The 20,672-nt window shown below is 38.4% G+C and overlaps 1 protein-coding gene across 5 annotated transcripts in view; it reads right to left on the bottom strand.

Annotated features, from left to right (window-relative positions):
* Positions 1–2,302: 2,302 nt before the first annotated feature.
* Positions 2,303–20,672, bottom strand: part of CCDC83 (coiled-coil domain containing 83) — a 48,538-nt gene continuing 30,168 nt past the window's right edge. For 4 of the 5 annotated variants that reach the window (XM_072794937.1, XM_072794932.1, XM_072794936.1 and 1 more), the window contains 6 exons: positions 17,050–17,141; positions 14,672–14,740; positions 9,653–9,774; positions 6,072–6,148; positions 5,390–5,592; positions 2,303–2,610 (listed from right to left, as the gene is read on the bottom strand). In XM_072794937.1, coding sequence (XP_072651038.1) covers positions 2,449–2,610; positions 5,390–5,592; positions 6,072–6,148; positions 9,653–9,774; positions 14,672–14,740; positions 17,050–17,141 — 725 coding nt within the window. In that variant the 3' untranslated portion in view covers positions 2,303–2,448. The remainder of the gene's footprint in view (positions 2,611–5,389; positions 5,593–6,071; positions 6,149–9,652; positions 9,775–14,671; positions 14,741–17,049; positions 17,142–20,672) is intronic. The other variant, XM_072794934.1, reaches the window with a different exon arrangement.

Raw genomic sequence — 20,672 nt, 5'->3', positions numbered from 1 at the left:
ATGCAGGAAGTCTGACGTGGGACTTGATCCTGGGTCTCCAGGATCACACACTGGGCTGAAGGCGGCGCTAAACTGCTGAGCCACCCAGGCTGCCCCAATTTTGAAGTTATTATAAGTGATTTATTTTTTTTAAGTGATTTAAATCTTTCAGAATTGTTTGCTGCTAGTATAAAGAAATACGATGGCTCTTTGTTGATCTGTACTCTGTAACTTTTGCTAAATTCACTCATAAATTCTAGTAGTTTGTAGATTATTTTGGATTATCTATATACAGAAACTTGACATCTATAAGTAATTGAGTTTGCTTCTTCTTTTAAAATCTCTAGGCTATGAATTTATTTTTCTTGCCTTTATTGAACTGGCTACAACCTCAAGGTCCATTAAACACAGTTGAATAGAAGCATGGTAGTAGGGGATCCCTGGGTCCTTTTTAAAGGGATTTTTAAAAGGATTAAAAAATTCCTTTAAAAAAATATGGTAGTGAACATATGTGTCTTGTTGGGACACATGGGAAAATGTTAATATTTCACTATTAAGTGCAGTGTTAGCTATAGTATTTAACGCTATTCCTTGTTTGCTAAGAGCTTTATCATACATTTATGAATTTTTATCACAGTACTGAATTTTATCAAATGCTGCACCTATTGAGATGATCATATGAGTTACCAATGTTCCATTCATTATACTTTTGATTTTAAATTTTGAGATGTAAATTCATATGCAATTGTACAAGATACTATGAACAGATTGTACTCTTTATCCAATTTCCCTCAAGAGTACCATTTTTCAAAATTATAGTATAATACCATAGGCAGGATATTCACAGTGATTTAATCCACTGGTTCTGTTTGTTTCCACTCTGATTTCTGAATGTTAAACCAACCTTTCATTCTTTATTCATGAAACATGTAATACTGGATGCAATAAGGTAATATTTTGTGAGGGATTCTGCATCTATATTCATGAGAGATATTGGCCTGCAATTCTCTTCTCTTGTAATGACCTGCCAGGTTTGGGTGTAGGATTATATTGGCCTCACAGAATGATTTGCATTTCTTTTTTTCTCTACTCTCTGAGTTTGTGTATTTTTGCTACTATATATTTTTGAAATCTTTGGAGAAATTCACCAGTAAAGCAAGCCATCTAGGTCTGAAATTTTCCTTGTGGGGAAATTTTAAGTATAGGTTAGATCTTCTTTTTATAGATTGAGGACTATTCAGAATTTTTATTTCCTTGTTTTTCAGGAAATATTCCCATTTCATCAAAGTTGTTGACTTTATTGAGGAAGTTTTTCCCTTTAATTTCCTTTTATGATATTTTTCATAATGTTAGTCAAATATGTAGTGATTTTTCCTTTTTCATTTGTTTTTTGCTTTCTTTTTTGATTTGTCTTATTAGGGGTTATCAACTTTAATTAACCCTTCAAGCCAGCTTTTGGTTTTATTGATTTTTTTCTTTATCTTTGGTCTTCTAGTTAAAAGATGTTCCTTGTAGAAAGCATTATAAGTAAATGTAGCTTTAAAATGAAAGCTTGATGTCAAATTGACTATATACCTGATGTCAGGTATATAGTCCTTGGCTTGTGGCACTCATAAAAGGGAAGTGGTAATGGTCTTAACAGGGACTCAGCAGTTTAGACTTTTTTAAAGATTTATTTATTTGAGAGAGGGGGTATGAGATGACCAGAGGGAGAGGGAGAGAAAGAACCCCAAGCAGACTCCCTGCTGAGCCCAGAGCCCAACTTGTGGCTCGATGTGGGGCTTGACGTGGGGTTGGACATGGCACTCCCCACAGGGTTTCACACGGTGCTCTATCACAGGACCATGAGATCATGACCTGAGCAGAAATCGTGAGTCTCTCACTTAACCAACTGAACCACCCAGGCACCCCTGGCAGCTTAGACTTCATAGAGCTGAGAGGAGAGAGATCTCACTCTTGGTAGATTTTTATATAATAAATTACCACCCTCAGATTTATGTGTTTCTAAAGTATTTTATCTTTATTATAAATAGTGTTAAGTTAAAGAAGAATAGACCTGAATTGTGGACTGGCTATCATTCAAAACCTTCAGAGGCAAAGCTGTGTAGTCAGTGCTGTGCAAATCTCTGAATTTGTCTTAGAAAATTTCTAATTGAATTATTTCATATTGGAATGATAGATTAAACAAAAGGTTTTTAAGTGGTAAGGAAACTGAGAAACCATCTCATGCCCATTATTATGTTTCTGAATACTTGGATATGGAAATACAAAGTGTACTCTTTTTTTTGTCATGCAGATAAATGAACAGCAGAATACTTGGAACTTTGATTTTAAATGTCATTATGACCTTTAGAAATAACAACTGGTTTAAAAATGGACCAAAGTGTAGGTAAAATGGGCAAGTAATACAATTCAGTTCCCAATGAAAATTTATAAGGAAAAGTTATTTTTACTTTGCAGCTTTTGGTCTTAGAGAAAAGACTTCATCATTTTGTATGTGATGCGGCTTTCTGGGCTCCTGGTATCTTCATAGCATTTGACTGGAATTTCTTTTTCTTGAAAATGAATTGGCATTTTCTTGCTCGCCACACTCATGAGCTTCACTTGCAGGGGACCCAGGTTTACATAATCCTGTGGTGAACAGAAGAGAATAGGAGAGGTTATTTAACAAGTTACCAGTCTCAATAGTTAGGTTTCCCTTATTATAATTCGCCTTTATCTGACAGATTTCACTGCCTTCTTAATTGCCTAAATAACATATGAAATATGAGAGCCACTGTAAACAGAAAACCAGTCAATAAATATATATGCCCAGTGAGGCGTGATAGGCAAGATCTCCAAATGAGCACACCGCAAGGCTGACAGGCTTGTCTTTCTGGGAGTTGGGTGAGAGGCACCAGTTAGAGTGGGGAGATATATTCTCTCAAAGTCTTTAATTGGTAAAAGAAAGTGTTGGCTGTACATATGTAGCCCTATGCTGGCCAGGATATAACCATGGCAGAGTTTTCTGTATTATTCAAGAATGGGAAGGATTTGTAAACGTCACTTTGACTATAAATATTCTAATATTGAGCAAATTCTCCATGAATTTTTCTCACTTTTCACAGAACCGCTGACTACTGGAAAGGTAAAACTTACCATTTTCTGCCTTAAACTATAGTTTAAGATATCAACAAATGGAATTAAAAATCTAATTTACATGAAATCCCACAGCCAACCTAATACTGAGTTGAAACAGCTCACTCAGTCCCTACCTAGTGTGCCTTCTCAAGCCATAACTCTCTTTGGAATTCCTTCAACATTTCAGCAAACCTTTCCTGAGTGCCCATTTTGTGCCAGGCCCTGTACCAAGTGCTGGGGTGCAATGATAAGGTCACAGACTGACTGGTCAGTGAGAAAGACACAGGCGGTACATTTCTCTTGTACAGTAATAGTGACTTTCTATCTGTCTTCTAGCATGTAAACAATTTGAGGGTAGGGTCTATCATATAGGCATCTAATTAATTGTATTTATTGTGTTTTAAAAATATATAATTATAGGGCTATAATAAATGTAAGATAGGAAAAAAACAAACTGATGGATGTCTACCACATATTTCAGGGTCTCCTTAAGCTGTCATGACAAAATATCATAGACTGACCAGCTTACACAACAGGCATTTAGTTTGTATAGTCTGGAGACTCAGAAATTCAAGATCTGAGTGCCAGCATGGTTGAGTTCTGGTAAGAGTTCTCTTTTTGGTTTATAAATGGCTACTTTCTTCCTGTGTCCTTACATGTAAGGCAGAGACTCTTGTTATAAGCCATAGTCCTATCAGATTGGGGCTCCATCTTTTTTAACCTCATTTAACCTTAGTTACCTTCTAAAGACCCTATCTCCAGATTGGGTGTTAGGGCTTCAACATATGAATTTGGTGGGGTAAGAGTGGAGGTGGGGATACAATTCAGTCCATAGTATATACAGTGCCATTTCCACCATCAAAAAACCTCCATGGAAAGTAAGAATGTCTTTCATCAACCAAATGGCATGTGACTTTGGAATTTTGTGGACAATTGTCTACTAGCCTGAGGTCATGATAACATAGCAGGTGTCAGGATTTCAGGACTCCCATGGGGGTGTTTGAATGCCTTAGAGAGAACTTTAGTCTTTAAGTTGTCACTTGATGTTAGCAGGACTGAGCTGTAGTTAGCTAATAATGATTTTTGTTGATCTTTTCCGTTTTTTCTGCTTTCATATACCACTCTTTCTCCTACCAGATTTTAAGTTCTAGGAGAATTTTAAAAGTTATCAGTAGTATTAAGAAGGAAAATAGCAAGGGATGGCTGTGGGAGTAACTGGAATGTACCAAAAAGGTTTTAAAATTAAAAAGCTTTGATATTGCAGTTTTCACCTAATGTGGTATATACAGCAGTTTGTACTTTCCAAAGATGGCCACACTAATAGATATCCTGTCCCATGTGCTTTTCTTTTTTGTTGTTGTTAGATTTTATTTATTTATTCATGAAAGACATTTCATGAATAAATAAAGAGAGACAGAAAGAAAGAGAAGCAGAGACACAGGCAGAGGGAGAAGCAGGCTCCATGCAGGGAGCCTGACGTGGGACTCGATCCCAGGTCTCCAGGATCAGGCCCTGGGCCGAAGGCAGCACTAAACAGCTGAGCCACCCAGGCTGCTCCCCCATGTGCTTTCTTACAATGTGATGCTCCTTCCTCTCTCCAGATGCTGGAACTACATTCCCTCCCCTTGGGTGGAACTTTGTAACTACATCAACCAATAGAATATGATGGAAGTGATGATGTATGATTTCCAAATCTAAGTCATACAAAATATTACAGCATTCACCTTGGTCTCTGGCATTGCTTGTTCTGGGAGAAGCCAGACACCATAACAGAAACAATAAAGGCACCCCAAGGAGAAGCTCATGTGAAGAACCGGGGCTCCCAGCTTAGCCAGCATTAATTTGCCATCCATATGAGTGAGCTACCCTGGAAATGGATCCTTGCTCTAAACAAGCCTTCAGAGGACCGTTGCCCTAGCTGACATATGACTGCAACTGCCTGACGGCCCATGTGAAAAATGTTCATTGGAGCCCTTTCCAAATTCCTAACCAACAGAAGCCACAAAAGAAAATAAATGACAATTGTTATAAGCCACTAAGTTTGGAGGTAATTTGTTATATAGCATTAGATAACTTACATGGTATGCTAGGAATGGGACCTTGCTAATGAATATATGTAGCAAATTGCACAAGGGTAGGAGTGAAAGTTATATCTAATGAGAAATGTGAATGGTGGGCAAATTTTACTAAAAATTGCAAACAATTTTTCAATATCCATATTTCAGGTTAATTTTTTCCATTAATATAACGGCATTCTCTTAATACTCAAAATTTTTTTCATGAATCCTACCTTGAAATCCTGTTCATCCTCATATAGTAAGTATTTCATATCAGAGGCCCCAAATTCCATACATGAGTTGTCTTCTTCATCTATCTTCAGGTGCTTGACATATCTGATACTATCCTCATGACAGAGATATAAAGCACTGCTCTCAGATGATGAGCTCATGATGTCTGTACTTTTAACTTCTACGGGTTGTAATTTTGACTCTTCTGGGATGAATACAAAGAAACTGGTTATTTTGGGATGGATAAAAATGAAAATACAATCAATACACACTTTGTCACACTTTTAGTTTGAAAAGGCTTTTAGAAATTAGAATCTATGTATTGAGGCGAGAGTGAGTCCCATTTTTAGAATCACTAAGTTGTTTTGCCTTCTGTTAGCTAATAGGTTTTGGTAACTGAGGTGCATGTTGGTGTTTTGGTTCATTGACTAAATTGGAACCAAAATGCACCAGTGTAGACAGCATCCCATCCCTCCCATTACTTATGTAATTCACTGTGAAACATGGAGACTTTAATTCAAAAACAGGACTAGAGAAAGCTACAAGGAGAAGAAAACTGTGGAGAAGCTGTCATGTATCTATTCCCTGAATAGCTCTTGGATATGAGGTACCTGTCTATAATAGATGCTCAATAAGTATTTGTTAAATTTTTGAGATGCTATCACCATTACAATAAAATAATACCTTCATGTATTTCTGGCAACTCCAGAGGCACTTTATGTGGTGCTTCCAGTCCAGCAGCTTGAGTAAGATAGAGTTGCCTAAGAAGAACAAATGAGAAAAGAAGTCTGTCAGTCAACAAATTTTATACCATCTGCTCACTGGTGTCTGTTTCTCTGGTAGGTGTTAGAGACACAGTGATGAACAATGAGACATAGTTTCTACCCTTTGGAGCATAAGGCCCAGTGGGGTGACAGACAGGCTCACAGTGTTTTAGGACGATGGTCTGTAACCCTGATGGGTGGTTGGTGAAGTGTGAGAAATACTGTGGGGCAGAGAGAAGAAGCACCTGATTGACCTTTAGGAGGTAAAGGAAGGTTTCCAGGAGGAGATGGTACCTGAGATGAGTCTTGAAGAACCAGAGGCTGTTTGCCAGGGAAGGGCTTGGGTGAGGAAGGGTATTGCATGATAAGGAAATAACACACTTATGTCCTGGAAATGAAAGGAAGCAGGATACCAGTTAGAGTGCTGTTGTAGTAATCCAGGTGAGGAACAACTGTGGCCTGAATGGATGGTCTTAAAATGAAGAGAAAAAGAGAAAGACAGTGAGCAGGAGGGGTCACGGGTGACGTTGAGATTCTGGCCATTGCTGAGTCGCATGTTCCAGTCACATGCCTGGTGACTTGTACGTCTGCTACCGCAGCTCTCTATGCATGTAGGCAAGCCTGTGCTCTGCTTTTCAGCACCCACTGAATTTCAACCAGAACATATAATGTCTTGAAAGCTCCATGTAGCTTGAAGTTTGCCTGAAGAGAGCATGAATCAGACTCATGCAGATATTCAAACCACCACTCCTGCTTAGCAGCTCAGCAATCAGAGTGAAGCCCCTGGATTACAGGTTGTCAGTTATTTAAAGAACATGAGTAAAATGTTATTCAAAATGCTTAAGTCTCCAGCAATAATGTAACTACATATAATATTTATGTTTGTAAAAGTTTCTGAAGGTTCAACTTTGTATAGGTCACTTTCACATGTAGCTCTGGTCTACAGGTGGATATGTCTGGGGTTTTAGAATTCCCTTTTCCCCTGGTTTTTCCATTTTGAATCATTATGATCTTACTAAATGTTATAAATATTATAAATCTAGATTCTCTCTTAACCATTAATTTATTGTCATTTTTGTACCACTACAGGGTGACAATACTCGATGATCTAGAAAATACTTAAAGAATGTTATTATTAGATTTGTGAGTGTTAGATTTGTAGGTATTGGTCCACTTAGCCTCAGTTCTGTGACATGGGAGTCCCTGGGTAGTCACCTTTGGTGGACATTGGCCTCATCTCATATGAGTTGTAAAGAGAAAAAGTCTGAGGAGCATTGGATGGGAAAGGTAGTAACTCTATTAGCTAAAATACCCCATTCTTCAGCCAAATAGGAAAACAACTTTTTTGTATGTCCTTGGGGCACAGTTTATGTCTACTTCTCACTACCTTCTAGTATCTTACAAGACCTGAGTTCTCAACAGGTGAAAAGGGAAGTTGCCATAAGATATGCAAAATGTATTATATTTCTTTGACTTGAAAATGGTTTATAGTAAAAGCTCCTGAATATGGTCAAAGTTCCCCTTCTAGAAAAGTAGTCTAACAGACAACGGAGGGTTTACACATTTCTGTTCCTTTACACAGATTTTTCTAAAATTTCCTAAAGACTTGCCTCGAGGAATTTACAATCTAGCAAGGAAGCAGACATTAAATAAGTAATCATGGGTGTGATAAATGCTGGCCATGAATGAAAAGATTAGGGTACCATGGAAGCATATACCAGGGCTCCTCGCCTGGTTCTCATAAATGTCGCTTTCTTTTTGGTTGGCCAGATTTTGAACTCCTCTGTCCCGACTCTGAAGCAAGACTAAACACTCAGGTCTCTCACTAAAGAAAACCAATTCACAAGGCACTGATGAACATTGTTTTACTGAATTTTTGTGGGGTTAAGGATAAAATTGGATAGGGTTAAATTGTACATGACACAGCAAACAGCTTACTTAAGCTGACAGCCAAGTTCTCCCTGGCCAGTGAAAAAATTCCCCTTCGTATGACTAGCGATTCACATCCACGGCAGCACCAATCAGACACAGGCAGGCTGAGCTGACCAAAGCAGCAAGTGGAGTTGGCACTTCGGAGGGTAGCTCCTTCCCAAGGTTGGGCCCATTCAGAAGAGGAAAGACGACAGAGGAGGCAGGTGGAGCTGTAAGCATAAGCGTGTAAGCCACGTGTAGAGATTAGACCTGCTGCTAAGAAGGTGGCAGCAGCAGCAGGCAGTGGTGGGACAGGAGCATGGAGCTGGAGACCTGATAGGAGAGGAGGGGCCTGGCAAGAGCGTGTCACCTACTGGAGGAACGGTGAGGCCCCCACCCCCTAGGACACCTTGAGGGCATCAGGTCAAGAGATTGGGAATTCAGGAGTCCAGTGAACAGCCAATTCATTCAGCCTGACTGCCTACCACATCTGCACATCTGCCTCTCCAGAGCAGTACGTCTACACTGTGGAAGGGAGCAGGTGACCCCCTTCTCTGTCCAGTCTCGTCAAGCTTTCAGCCTGTAATGCAACTGCATTATTTCCCAGATTCTCCAGTTTTGTATCCTGCTGCCCATCTCTTAGCCCAGCAAACAAAAACCCCACAACTTACCTGTATCCACCCTTCTTGGAACACATCGGGAAGTTTGTAAACAAAAAATGCCTTATTATGTCATAAACAGTATTTTTCCAAGCCACACCAGCAACAGGAGCTACTCTGGTAGAAATTTTTTCATGGCCCTTTCACCATGTTGAATTTCTCTGCTTTAATTCCTAGACCTGGACATTTGTCTCCCATCTTCCACATGTACAATCTACATTTGTGTGAGTCATTTCTCCTCTTTTCCTAAACATGCTACTGTTCATATTAGTTCTTGTTTCTGACTACTTGCCCAACTTATAATCACCACTTTGAATTTTAATTTCATATTCCAAGGCCCTAATTTTCCTTAAGACTTGTGTATTGAGAATTCTTCTGTCAGGTAAGAAAAAGAAATGACCTAAAATACACCGTTGGTTTTTCTTGTGCAGAATAAATGTGACTTGGAATACCAGGCTACCTTCTCTGTCTAGAAGGTAGTTTGACTCTTCCGCTAACTATCAAAGGAAACAATTTTACAGTCCACAAGGTAACCAGAAGCTGAGAAGACTTCCGGGAAGCTACCACAAAGTTAATCACTTCCTCCTTTGTGCTGACTCCACACCTCATGCATGTTGCACTGGTATGCTTTCATTTTTATGCCTACTTTCCCTGCTGACTTGGAGGCTTTTGAAGGTCCGCACTTGTAATGTTCATGTTAAGTGTTTGTTATTAAGACTAGTGCACTGCTAGAAAAAGTAAGCCGAAGTTTGCACTGTACCAATGAGCAATTGTAATACTCTTATACCTTCACCACAGCCATTTGGTGAGTTCCTTTCTTTCAACTATTGCCATCCAGATGGAGCACTAAGAAATTAAATCATCTTTTAAAAATAACTTTTACAATACAAATGTTTACAGACTACTTTCTAGATATGTTAATGACTTTCACCTGGGTATTTTGAGATCCACAAGTCTACAGTTGAATAGTTGATCAATAAGCACCAAATTTTCTTCTTCCAATTCATGAATAGTACTTTCCAGTTCTTCAACTTCCTTTCTGTGATTTGCAATCTGTTCTCAGAAGAAGACAATGGATGGATGTTGGTACTTGTTAACTTAGTTCTATCTAGTCTTCTGTAAGAAATTCACTTCTAAAAAAGTTCATTTGCCTGAGGGAAAGATCTATCCTGTACTATTTGTTACTCGGTTTCTTTGTCCTTACTCTCTAAGAAGGAATGGGTGGGTCTTTTTTCTAGACTGTTTGCCGAACTTGTTTGCATGGTTAGACAACGAATGGCAGGAGTTGTCCTTTCTTACCCTTTCAAAAACATCACCAGATTTATTTGTGAGCTGGAGTTAGAGATAAACATGAAAATAAGAATTAAATTATCAATGTGGTTAAATGGGGGAAGATGGTGATAAAACCAAAAGTGGTATGATCAAACCATAACAGAAGCTGTCAGGTACTATGGGGGATTCATCGTATGTCTGGTGTAGGGGGGAAGGGAGTTTTAATAGAGGAGATGACATCTAATCTGGATTTTGAAGACCAAAGAGGGTACACTGTAGGCAGAAGGAACCACATGTTACGCACATTATTTTGGTGTAGATAGAAAGAGGACGTAGGGAGAAGTAGGAGAGAAACTGGACAATTAGGGAAATAATGGCAAAGGGTCTGGATTTTAATTTTGCAGGTGATAGAAGGTCATTGATAGACATAGTAGATTTGATGTTTACTAAGGAAATATGGCTAACTTCATTAAACATAAACAAAATTTGCTGTTTCTATTGATGGAATTCCCATTAGTCTTTAAGAAGTGTATTTTGAAAACCTCTGTCTAAAGAAGGCTAGGATAGTGGGAAAAATGTATAGAACGTGACTAGATAGAGCTCCCGGCTTCCCTCCTTGCCCGCCTCATATGGCATGAACCATACAGATGCTGCATCGAGAATTCATGGAGAGAGGTCAGGACAATAGAATTAGAAGCAAGAGTATAAAAAGGGGTTCCTGGGTGGCTCACTCTTGATTTCGCCTAGGTCATGATCTCGGGGTCATGAGATGGAGCCCCGTGTCTGCTCTGGTCTCAGGGGGGAGTCTGCTTGAGATTCTCCCTCTCCCTCTGCCCCTCCCGCTGCTCGTGCTCTCTCTCTCTCAAATAAATAAATAAATAAATAAATAAATAAATAAATAAATGAATAAATATGTTTTTAAAGATTTTATTTATTTATTCATGAGAGACATACAGAGAGGGGCAGAGACACAGGGGCAGAGACACAGGGAGAAGCAGGCTCCATGTGGGGAGCCCGATATGGGACTTGATCCTGAGACTCTCGGATCACACCCTGGGCCGAAGCCAGACGCTTAACTGCTGAGCCACCCAGGTGTCCCAATAAATAAATATTGTTTAAAAAAGAGTATAAAAGAGAAAGTAATAGGACGATGAGAATAATAGAGATAAACTGGGAAAAGTATCTCAAGGGACTATGATGAAACAAAAAAGGTTCAGGGGTTAGTTTAGATGCAGTATCTCTTGTTAGGCATTGCCAAGAGAGTGTAGCTGAGATGAGTACTTAGATAACTTAGACATTTTGAATTTGTGCTTGAAATTTATTTATTGGATTTTGGAGTCTGGAAACATTCTGTATATTACTATATGCATATCTCTATCACATAAGTCATGATTAAATGTTTGAATTTCTATTATGGGCAAGGCTCTGTGCAAGGCACAGAAAGATACAAAAGTGAATAAGGCATGGAAAGAATTTCCTCCAAAGAGGTTTATTGGATTCAATGAACAAATACACAAATAATTATAACATAAAACAATACTAGTGCCATAGAAAAGGCTCAAATATTGCTAGTGGCTTGGAGTTCGAGAGAAAAGCATATATTATTTACCTGCCTTAAACTATTTAGCAAACCATTAAGTCCATTATGCTAAATTAGAAAGCAAGGGGTTGTTTCAGCATCCCATGTGTTGGGAGTTAATCAGCCTGATTATAGGCTGGAACGCCTTAAGGAAAAGTTAATACTTTTCAAATGTCAAAGGATGAGAAAGAAATTATATTTAGAGGATGTAAACAGAAGGAATTGATAGAACATTTGGATATGTTTGACCCAAGGGCTTGGCATGCTTGGGAGGCAGCACACACAGTTCTTGGTCTCCTTCCAAAGCTGGGAATGAAGAGGACCCATTCAGGGAGTTAAGTCTGATCTTTGGAGCTAAGGATATCTTGTGGTATCACTTGGCCATTTGGACTACTAAGGTTCTTAGCATTTACTGTCTCCTTTCCAGCCTATCAAAATATTAGGGAAATGAAAACTAGTTCCTTGTTATAACCATATAAACACCTTTAAATTTCCAGGGTAAGAAAGTGAAAAGGAAGATCAAGACTGCTTTTCCCTCCCTATCCTGCTTCTCCCCAGATACCCAAGAAATGGACTTAGGGAATTGAGAAAGATAATTTAGTTAGAACTATTATAAGTCAGACCCCTAGGATCCTGAATTAAATGCATGCTCTTGCAATTTTATCCTGTGAGATCCAAGTTAGCTTTATGCGTCCTCTCACTTGAAACTCTGATTTCTAACTCTTTGAATCCCTTTGTCTAGTTTTATGGGCTTTCTATTTGTTGAGTTAGTCTAAGTCATTTGGAAATTTCAGGTTTCTTCATTTCCTTAATAAGCATGCTAAATAAAACCAGATAATGGAAGTCATGCATAGGACATTCATATCCTTCCCTCAGATCTAAGTTTTTGGTTATTGTTGAAAGATAGTTAAATGGAGAAATATTTTCAGGAGTTCCATTATTTTTTTTTAATTTTTATTTATTTATGATAGTCACAGAGAGAGAGAGAGAGAGAGAGAGAGAGAAAGAGAGAGGCAGAGACACAGGCAGAGGGAGAAGCAGGCCCCATGCACCGGGAGCCCGACGTGGGACTCGATCCCGGGTCTCCAGGATCGTGCCCTGGGCCAAAGGCAGGCGCTAAACCGCTGCGCCACCCAGGGATCCCCAGGAGTTCCATTATTAAATATCCCTTGCTACTCATTCTAAACCTTCCTTAAAGAAACTAATTGTCATATATCATTCCATTTCTAGGCAATTTTCAATTCTTGTGATAATACTTATAACCAGAGATGGTTTTAATTAATTTGTGAGTAAATTTAATAATGCTAAAATAAATATTTATTGAAATAAGGAGAAATTAAATCTATTAAATTTCCTTAAAATGATTTGTCCTTTATTACTAACCTCTTTTGCTCATGATTTAATTAAACTTGACATTTTTCCCTGTCTTTTATTTCTACTGAATTATGAGACCTAAAAAGTAAAATGAAACAAAATGTAATTTGTGCCTTTAGTAGGAGGGATCAAGACACACACACAAAAAAACCCTTATCAGTCAAATACAAATTTTTGCAGTCATTTTCTCTGAGCCTAATAACTATGACATCTTATAAGATTTAAGATTTGAGGTGTGCCTGGTGGCTCAGTTGATTTAGTGTCTGCCTTCGGCTGGGGTCATGATCCCATAACCCTTCAAATATCAGCCTTATATATATATATAAAACTTGTTAATAAGAGCTGTGTATGATTGAAGTGAATTTTTTCAAAAGATGGTAAGTTTTCTTTCATAGATGGTATCTGAGCACAGGTCAGGTGACTGTTTCTCTGTAATATAAAGCGAATTTCAAAGCAATGAGTTTGCACATCTTCTGTAGCACCCTTGTGACAACTAGTCTGAGGATTATCTACTTGTTTTATCCAATAACATGCTCTCACATCTTCACCCAAGATCTAAGCCATGTACTTGATTCATCTCCCCAATGACTATCTCTATACTCATGGATATCCTTTCATTCAATAACTATTTAGTGAACATAGATTATTAGTTTTCATGGACATATAGTTGAAAAGGCACAGCTTGCTCTGTGCAGTGAAGAGACAGATGGATAAACAGACAATTTCAATATATATTAGCAAGAGTTATGAAACAAGAGAGGTGGAGTTTTCCATGTAGATGAGACTAAGAAGGTAAGACAGAAAGACTAGTCTGTGCAATGTAAGGCAAACAGGACAGTGCCTCATAACAAAGAAGGTCTGGAAGTCCTCACAAGACCACATTTAGCAAGAGTGGGATTGTAGCATCGGTATAGAGAGACAGGTGGAGCAGAGTCTAAGGCAGCACACCGGGCCCCTAGTTCCTGCATGTTCTCCAGAAGGAGATGTGAAGAGAGCCTGATGACCAAGCTAGGATAGGATGTAGAGACTGCAGTGGGCAGGGACATCTTGACCGTGGGCAAATAGCTGTCACTGTGGGTTTGGTGTTGGCTGCAACACAATGTCCAAAAGACCAGAGCAATCCATTTAGCAGTCACCAGTGCAGGGAGCAGATGAAAGCATATCCTGTACAGATGAAAGGCAGAGGGAGCAAAGGTCCAAGGCAAAGCCCATAGATCTGAGCCCGCTTTAGTAACATGCCCCAAAGAGGGATATAAACTTCCCTTCCTTATATAACAGGGTCCATCTTGGAGAAGAACAGAGGAAAGAAAGGAAATTTAAACAACTGAACATTTATGCAAAGGACACTCTCTGCCATCCCAAAGAGGCAATTTAAAAACAGCAGAGATTGAGGTTAGAATGATCCTTTAGCCTTACTCCCACCACCCAAGAAGGAAGTAGGGTCTTGAAGAAGGCCAGATCAATTTTAGGGCATAAAGAAGCTTCATACATTTGAGTTTACAGCATGAATTATGATGCCAAAAGTGATTTCTGGTTGTTATTGAAATTATTGGTGGTGGTCATTGAGCAACAGTTTGTAATAAGATTAGGATTCCACTTGAATTTTATTTGACGTCAGCTAGTCACAATTCTATGCTTTTTCCATGCCTTCAGCTCACAAAATAAAAGTCATTTCCAGTTCAAAAAAACAAGAAGGAAGGAGTTGTTTTTTAAAATTTGACCTACCTCTCTTTTCAGCCAGTCATTCTCCCAGATCTCTCGGTAGCTGCCCTTGTCAATGAACTGTATGGCATTCTAAAAGAAAGTTTCTGCATTAAAGAAGACTCACAACATGGAGATTCACAATCAACTTATCTGATCATTTTATAGTATGTTTTGTGATCACTTTGGAAGCATATCTAAGAACTTTTGCTGCAGTTGTTCTTTACTCTCATATTATTTTGGTGACTTACACTGCCTAATACAGTTAGAGAACTGGACAATAGTCATCCGTTCAATTTGGCTTCTATTGTGACTGAATCTGATTGCCATGGTGAAATCAATCATTAAGTTGTCTGCTCCATGATTAAAGTGGCTGAACTGTAATGATCAAATATTCTTCAAGTTTATGGTCACAGACATACTCCAACATAGAACAAAAACATGAATAGATCCTATTACTGACTTTTTAATTTGAAATATTTATGCATGTCAGTAATAACAACATACATATTTACAAACTTAATAGCAAATAGTTTCAGAGTAGCTAGACAGTCTCCTGGAGAAAGGCATTTTAGATGAAGAAAATAGGAAAAGCATTACTTTGTCAGTAAGTTCATAAAATGTAAATTCATTTTCAATTCTTATTATAGTTTTCCCCAAAGGAACTTTATAATAGATGAAAGATCATATTTATCAGTGAGGCACTTTTTTATGGCTACCATGTTACAAGTTCTACATTCAGTAACTAAAGGGTATTATCTAAGGAAGGGAAATTAGGAAAAATTTTAAAAGTAATAAATACAGACAAAATAATTAAAAAATATGTTAAGAATAAATTTATCTAAGTCTTTAGAGTTGGAAGATTTGCAATAATTCTTTTTCTTTAAATCATGCTAATTAAACTAAGGGTGCACCTACACTGCCTAGGAATCAGGAACTTTTATACTCTAACTGCAGCTGATAACTCTGAAGTGCCCTGGCACACAGAATTTCAGTTGAACAGGAGCAAGACATAGCTCATAACTGAAGTTAGTTGACTAATGGCTTAATTCAGTAACAATGGAACAGAGGTTTTCAACTTTGGCTGCACATTAGAATCTCCTGAACACTTTGAAAAGTCCAGAAACCAAGGCAACATCATAGGCCATTTACATGAGCATTTCTGAGGCACCAAATGAGTCAACCAAATTTCTCAGGTGACTCCAATATGCAGCCAAGATTGTACAACAGTGGATTATCAGATGTTAAATATATGCTACAAGAGCCAGATAAAATGGGGAAAATTCATTCACATGTGTTAGGCATTATGTAGATAAAAGAAAATGTACAATGTAGTGATTAAAAGCAGTGATCTGAAGAGACATCTTGAATTGAATCTCCACTCTATCACTTGCTCTGGGAAAGTCACAAAAATTTCTCTGTGCCTCATTCTTCTCATTAACAAGTCCCTGCCTTACAGGATTGTTGAGAGACATAAATGTAAAATGCTCAGAACAGTATCTGGACCAGTCCTCATTATATGTTGAATATGTATGTTTGAAATATATTTGATCTATAGATGCATTTTGAATCATCTTAACTATGTTCAGATCATTTTATTGTTGACTTCACCATTTAGTCATACTCAGTCACAAAGAGGCTGAATTTTATGGGCAGATAAACTATTGGTTGGCTTTCCATAATCCTCTATCTTTGTATACATCAGTAAAATCATGCAGTAGGATAGTAATGGAAAAAAACAACTGAACTAACAGTTAAGCAACAAAGAAGAGCAACTGAAATTCAGTGAGGAACTGTAGAGAACCCCAGGTGTTTACAATTCTGCATAAGAGCTATTCTAGATGAAGAGACAGACTAACTGACGAGGTAGTCTGGGGGCAGGGGAAGGACAGTGAAAACAAAGGGGTTAGAAAACATATAATGTTGGAAATTATATCTCAAACATTTTTTAATATCCCAAATTTTTAAAACTCTGACAATGTAAAGTATACTCTCTTAGATTTGGATATATATGAAAGTACTTTTTAGACAAGTCCTATTTCATTCTATGTGTCCAAACTTTTATTTAATAATTTGTTGTAGCCATTATTATTACTTAAAAATAACTCAATAAGAAGTTACTGAGCTCTTGTTCCTTATGAGGCACTATGCTACTTAAATCATCTCATTTAACCTCCATACTATTTTTAAAGGTAAATATCATTATTGCTCCTTTTATATAAATTAGGAAACTCAAGCCCAGAAAAATCAGGTAGGAAATTTAGTTTATATTCCCAGTAAGTGGTAGAACTGTGATTTAAACTAAATTGCCAAATTTCAAAACTCAATCTTCTTAATCATTATACCACAGGAAAAAATAGGGGAACAATTTTTGTTTTGTTTTTAAGAAAATTGAAATATACCTGTGTGGCCCATTCCTTCTTTTGATCCAGTTGCAACAAAGTTTTTCTGGTTATTCTCTTTCTAGCATCTTCCAGAGTGACTTTATAGTGTTCTTTAAAAAAAAAAATTAGAAGCCTTAACAAGGCAAATCCTAGGTAAAACTATGCTGCTAGTAAATTTCATCTTCCATGATCCTCCCTTCTCCTTTCTACAAACATTTTCCCCCCGAATTTTCAGGGTGCATTCTTATTGAAGCATTTAGTACCTCCAATGAAAAGAAATGCTCCAATAATTTACTAACACCCTAATGTGAATTAGCTTAAAATGGTACCTCTCCCAAGAATACTTGCGTTTTCAAAGGATTGTCTCTCCAAAGGGAGAGTTTCCAACAGTTTAATACTTGTGCAATACTTTAATACTACTTTGCATACCACACACTTCTGATTCCACAAAGGAAATATAAAGAAGATATGATTATCTGGGAGGGTGGGAAAAAAAAAAGATTTGATTGTCTGCATGAGAAGCATCCTGTACCTCTGACTCAATCTAACTAAATTTCCAGTACTCCTGGCATGCATTTCCTTGGGCAGGAAAGGCAGAGTGAGGGGCTGTGAAGGTCAGCCCCTGGTCTTGAGTTGGGCTCAGAGCAAGAAAGGAGGGCTGATATGAAGTGCAGAATTATTTATTATCTCCCAATTTTCTTATGTCATAGTCGGAACAGAAAGAAAAGGATCAGAAAATTTTAGGCCTTGAAAGATGCTTAGTGATCGTATCATCATCATCTCTGTTTAGGGAACAGTGAGATAGAGTGACATTAAGGTCACTGCAGAGAGTGGAGAGCAAGAAAGCTGGATAACGAGTCCAGTTTGTTAGTCTTCTTTTCAACAAATCAGCACCAGACTCTTCTGATGTACATGACACTACTTAAGACACTGGAAATACTATAAAAAAAAAAAAAAAAGACACTGGAAATACTGCCAAATAAGAGACAAGCCCCGGCCCTTGTGACATGTACATTCTAGTAGGGAAGGCTGACCTTAGGTAAACAAGCAAATATGGAATATTTCAGGTGGTGGTGTGTGTGATGAAACAGAACTAAAATTCTCCATTTTAGATAGGGTAACCAGAGAAAGCACTTTTGAGGAGGTAGAGGCTGAATGAAGTGAGGCAGTCAGCAGTGTGAACAGAGGAAAGTGCACTACCCAAATCTGAGAATAATCAAAGTAGGTTGTGCCTTATGATCACATCTATGTTATATGTTCCCATTAGTTGTGTTTTATTTATAACTTCTGGAGGATAACTATTTGAGAGTCAGGAGTCTTTATTTCCATACAAAGGATGTTGACAACTATGGTTGTTATATTTCTGGACTGGTCCACAGAGACCCATTTAACTTATTCTGTAAGTAAAAATACTTTTGTACTAGTCATGCTGTGGAATCTGCCATTCATGACACTGCTTCAAAAGGAAAATTTTCTCCACAGACCAAGTCAGTCTAAACAGAACTCTCTGCGCTCCTAGACCACAGGGAAGGAGATCTGCAGGTCTGGTCTTTCGGTACGTTGGAATCAAACCGAAGGTCTGGAAAGGAGACCAGGGAGCTAAGCAAGAATTCCTCAGCCTTCATCTGTGCTTTGTACTGGCGTAATGGCTCCCTCTATTAGTCGAAAACTCTGAAAGCAGAGTAAAAATTCCTTTTCTATATCATTTTACTCCTGTAGTCCGTGGGACACAACAGATAATGAAAAATCTTTTGAAAAAAATTCAATGTGCAAGTCTTTGGGGGGCAGTGATCTGAGGCTTCACCACCAGGTGTGGCAGCTGTGGTGGCGTGGGGAGGGAGGAGTGCAGAGAGACAAGGGGAGAGCCCTCCCAAGTTGCCAGTGGCCAGAGAGGGAGCCAGTCACTTTCTGCCTCTAACAGAGTTGGGACCAGAGTGTCTGACTGAGGTAGCAGTTGATGAACATGAGAGTTGCGTTTTGAGGAGTCATCTAACTTGACATTTGGAGAATAAGAGAATGGAAGCCTTCATTATTCCAACCTACATATGTTCATCTATACAACTTGTATTTTTCTTATTCCATTTGGAGTCATCACTTGAATACTTTAATCATTCCAGTCTCATTTCCGCTAGAATTTGTTTCAATTCAGGATATAGTCCACTAGATTAAGGCTGGATGTTTATTTGAAACTTTTACCCAACAAAACACAACAAGCCATCTAAAGGTTGCAATGGATTTAGTTATAATGGATTTTTCATTCTTAGAATTGATTCTTTGCTGTAAATCATAAAAAATAGATAAATATACTGTGACTAAAGTTATAGCTTTCTCTATTGCCACATTAACACTGAAAAAGCAATAAAAATACCCAACTGATTTCAAGTTCCATATAAAATTCAATAGACTGTTTATCTTCTTAAGAGCAAAGTAACCAGCACAAGTGAAGATATAAAAATCTCATCACTATCTTTTGTGATTCATACGATGCTTTGAGAAACAACTGTTAACCATGCATTTGTGAATACAGCCAAAGAAGCTGGGAGTATGGAATGTCTCCTCATAAAAGTTTGAGATGTTGCTAGTGGGAGCGTGGGAGACTCTGGCTTGCTGCCTTTAAACTCCTGGCTGCTCAGACACCTGTCTAATGCAGCCACTTCTCAGAACCTGATGGCAAAGCCACACTGACTGAAGCTTGCTTCAGCTTGCTTCAGTTCTGCCTTCCCTGTTGTGTCTGGCTCTGTGTTGATTTGCTCCTCCTCAGTTTTCTGGGAGTCTGTTGCCCACTTTTCACACACTTGTTCAGGGTCATACATCTTCACTGTGCTGCCCTCTCCTGTGGGAAGGGTGGTGATAGCCTCTCTTGTGGGTTCTCTTGGAAAGCACCAAGGGACTCCCATTTTACAGATGAAGAAATTGATGTTCAAAAAAGTTACTTTTTGTGAGTGCATTTGAACCTAAATCTCTTAACTCGCTATTATAAAACAAAGAAATTTTAGAGCTTCCTGTCCTGTGTGCCTGGTAAAGGACAAAAGTAAAAATGCTCTGTGACCCTGATATCTAATGACTTATAATAACACTTTCTGTATTGCTGAGCCTCATCTAAAACCCCCTTTCTGGGCTCCCTGGGTGGCTCAGCGGTTTGGCGCCTGCCTTTGGCCCAGGGCGCGATCCTGGAGTCCCGGGATCAAGTTCCATGTTGGGCTCCTGGCATGAGCCTGCTTCTCCCTCTGCCTGTGTCTCTGCCTCTCTCTCTCTCTCTCTCTAGTAAATAAATAAATAAATAAATAAATAAATAAATAAATAAATAAATCTTTAAAAAAATAAAACCCCCTTTCCTTTTATTGAGAGACAAAGCCTTGTCCTGGATATATTAGTGACTGTGTTTCTCATACCCACTCCCAACATCTCCCAGCTAAAGTTCAGGGAAGTAGCTCTAGGTGATTCCTCCTCCTTCCCCCCTAGAGCTCAGGGATGGTACTAAATAAGGCAGAGTTGGAGAGTTGACCATAAAATAGCTGATCGATGACCCATGAGGAAGCATGGGACAAAGGCTCATCTTTGATTAGGTAGGTGATCACACCAGCTCTTCAGAATCTGGGCTGGAGAAAACTGCAAGAACTGGTCTGTGGGAAACAAGAAGA

The sequence above is a fragment of the Canis lupus genome, chromosome 23 (genome assembly GCF_048164855.1).
Source record: "Canis lupus baileyi chromosome 23, mCanLup2.hap1, whole genome shotgun sequence".
In the NCBI taxonomy this organism is placed as follows: domain Eukaryota; kingdom Metazoa; phylum Chordata; class Mammalia; order Carnivora; family Canidae; genus Canis; species Canis lupus.
This window is presented reverse-complemented; position numbering and strand designations above follow the sequence as displayed.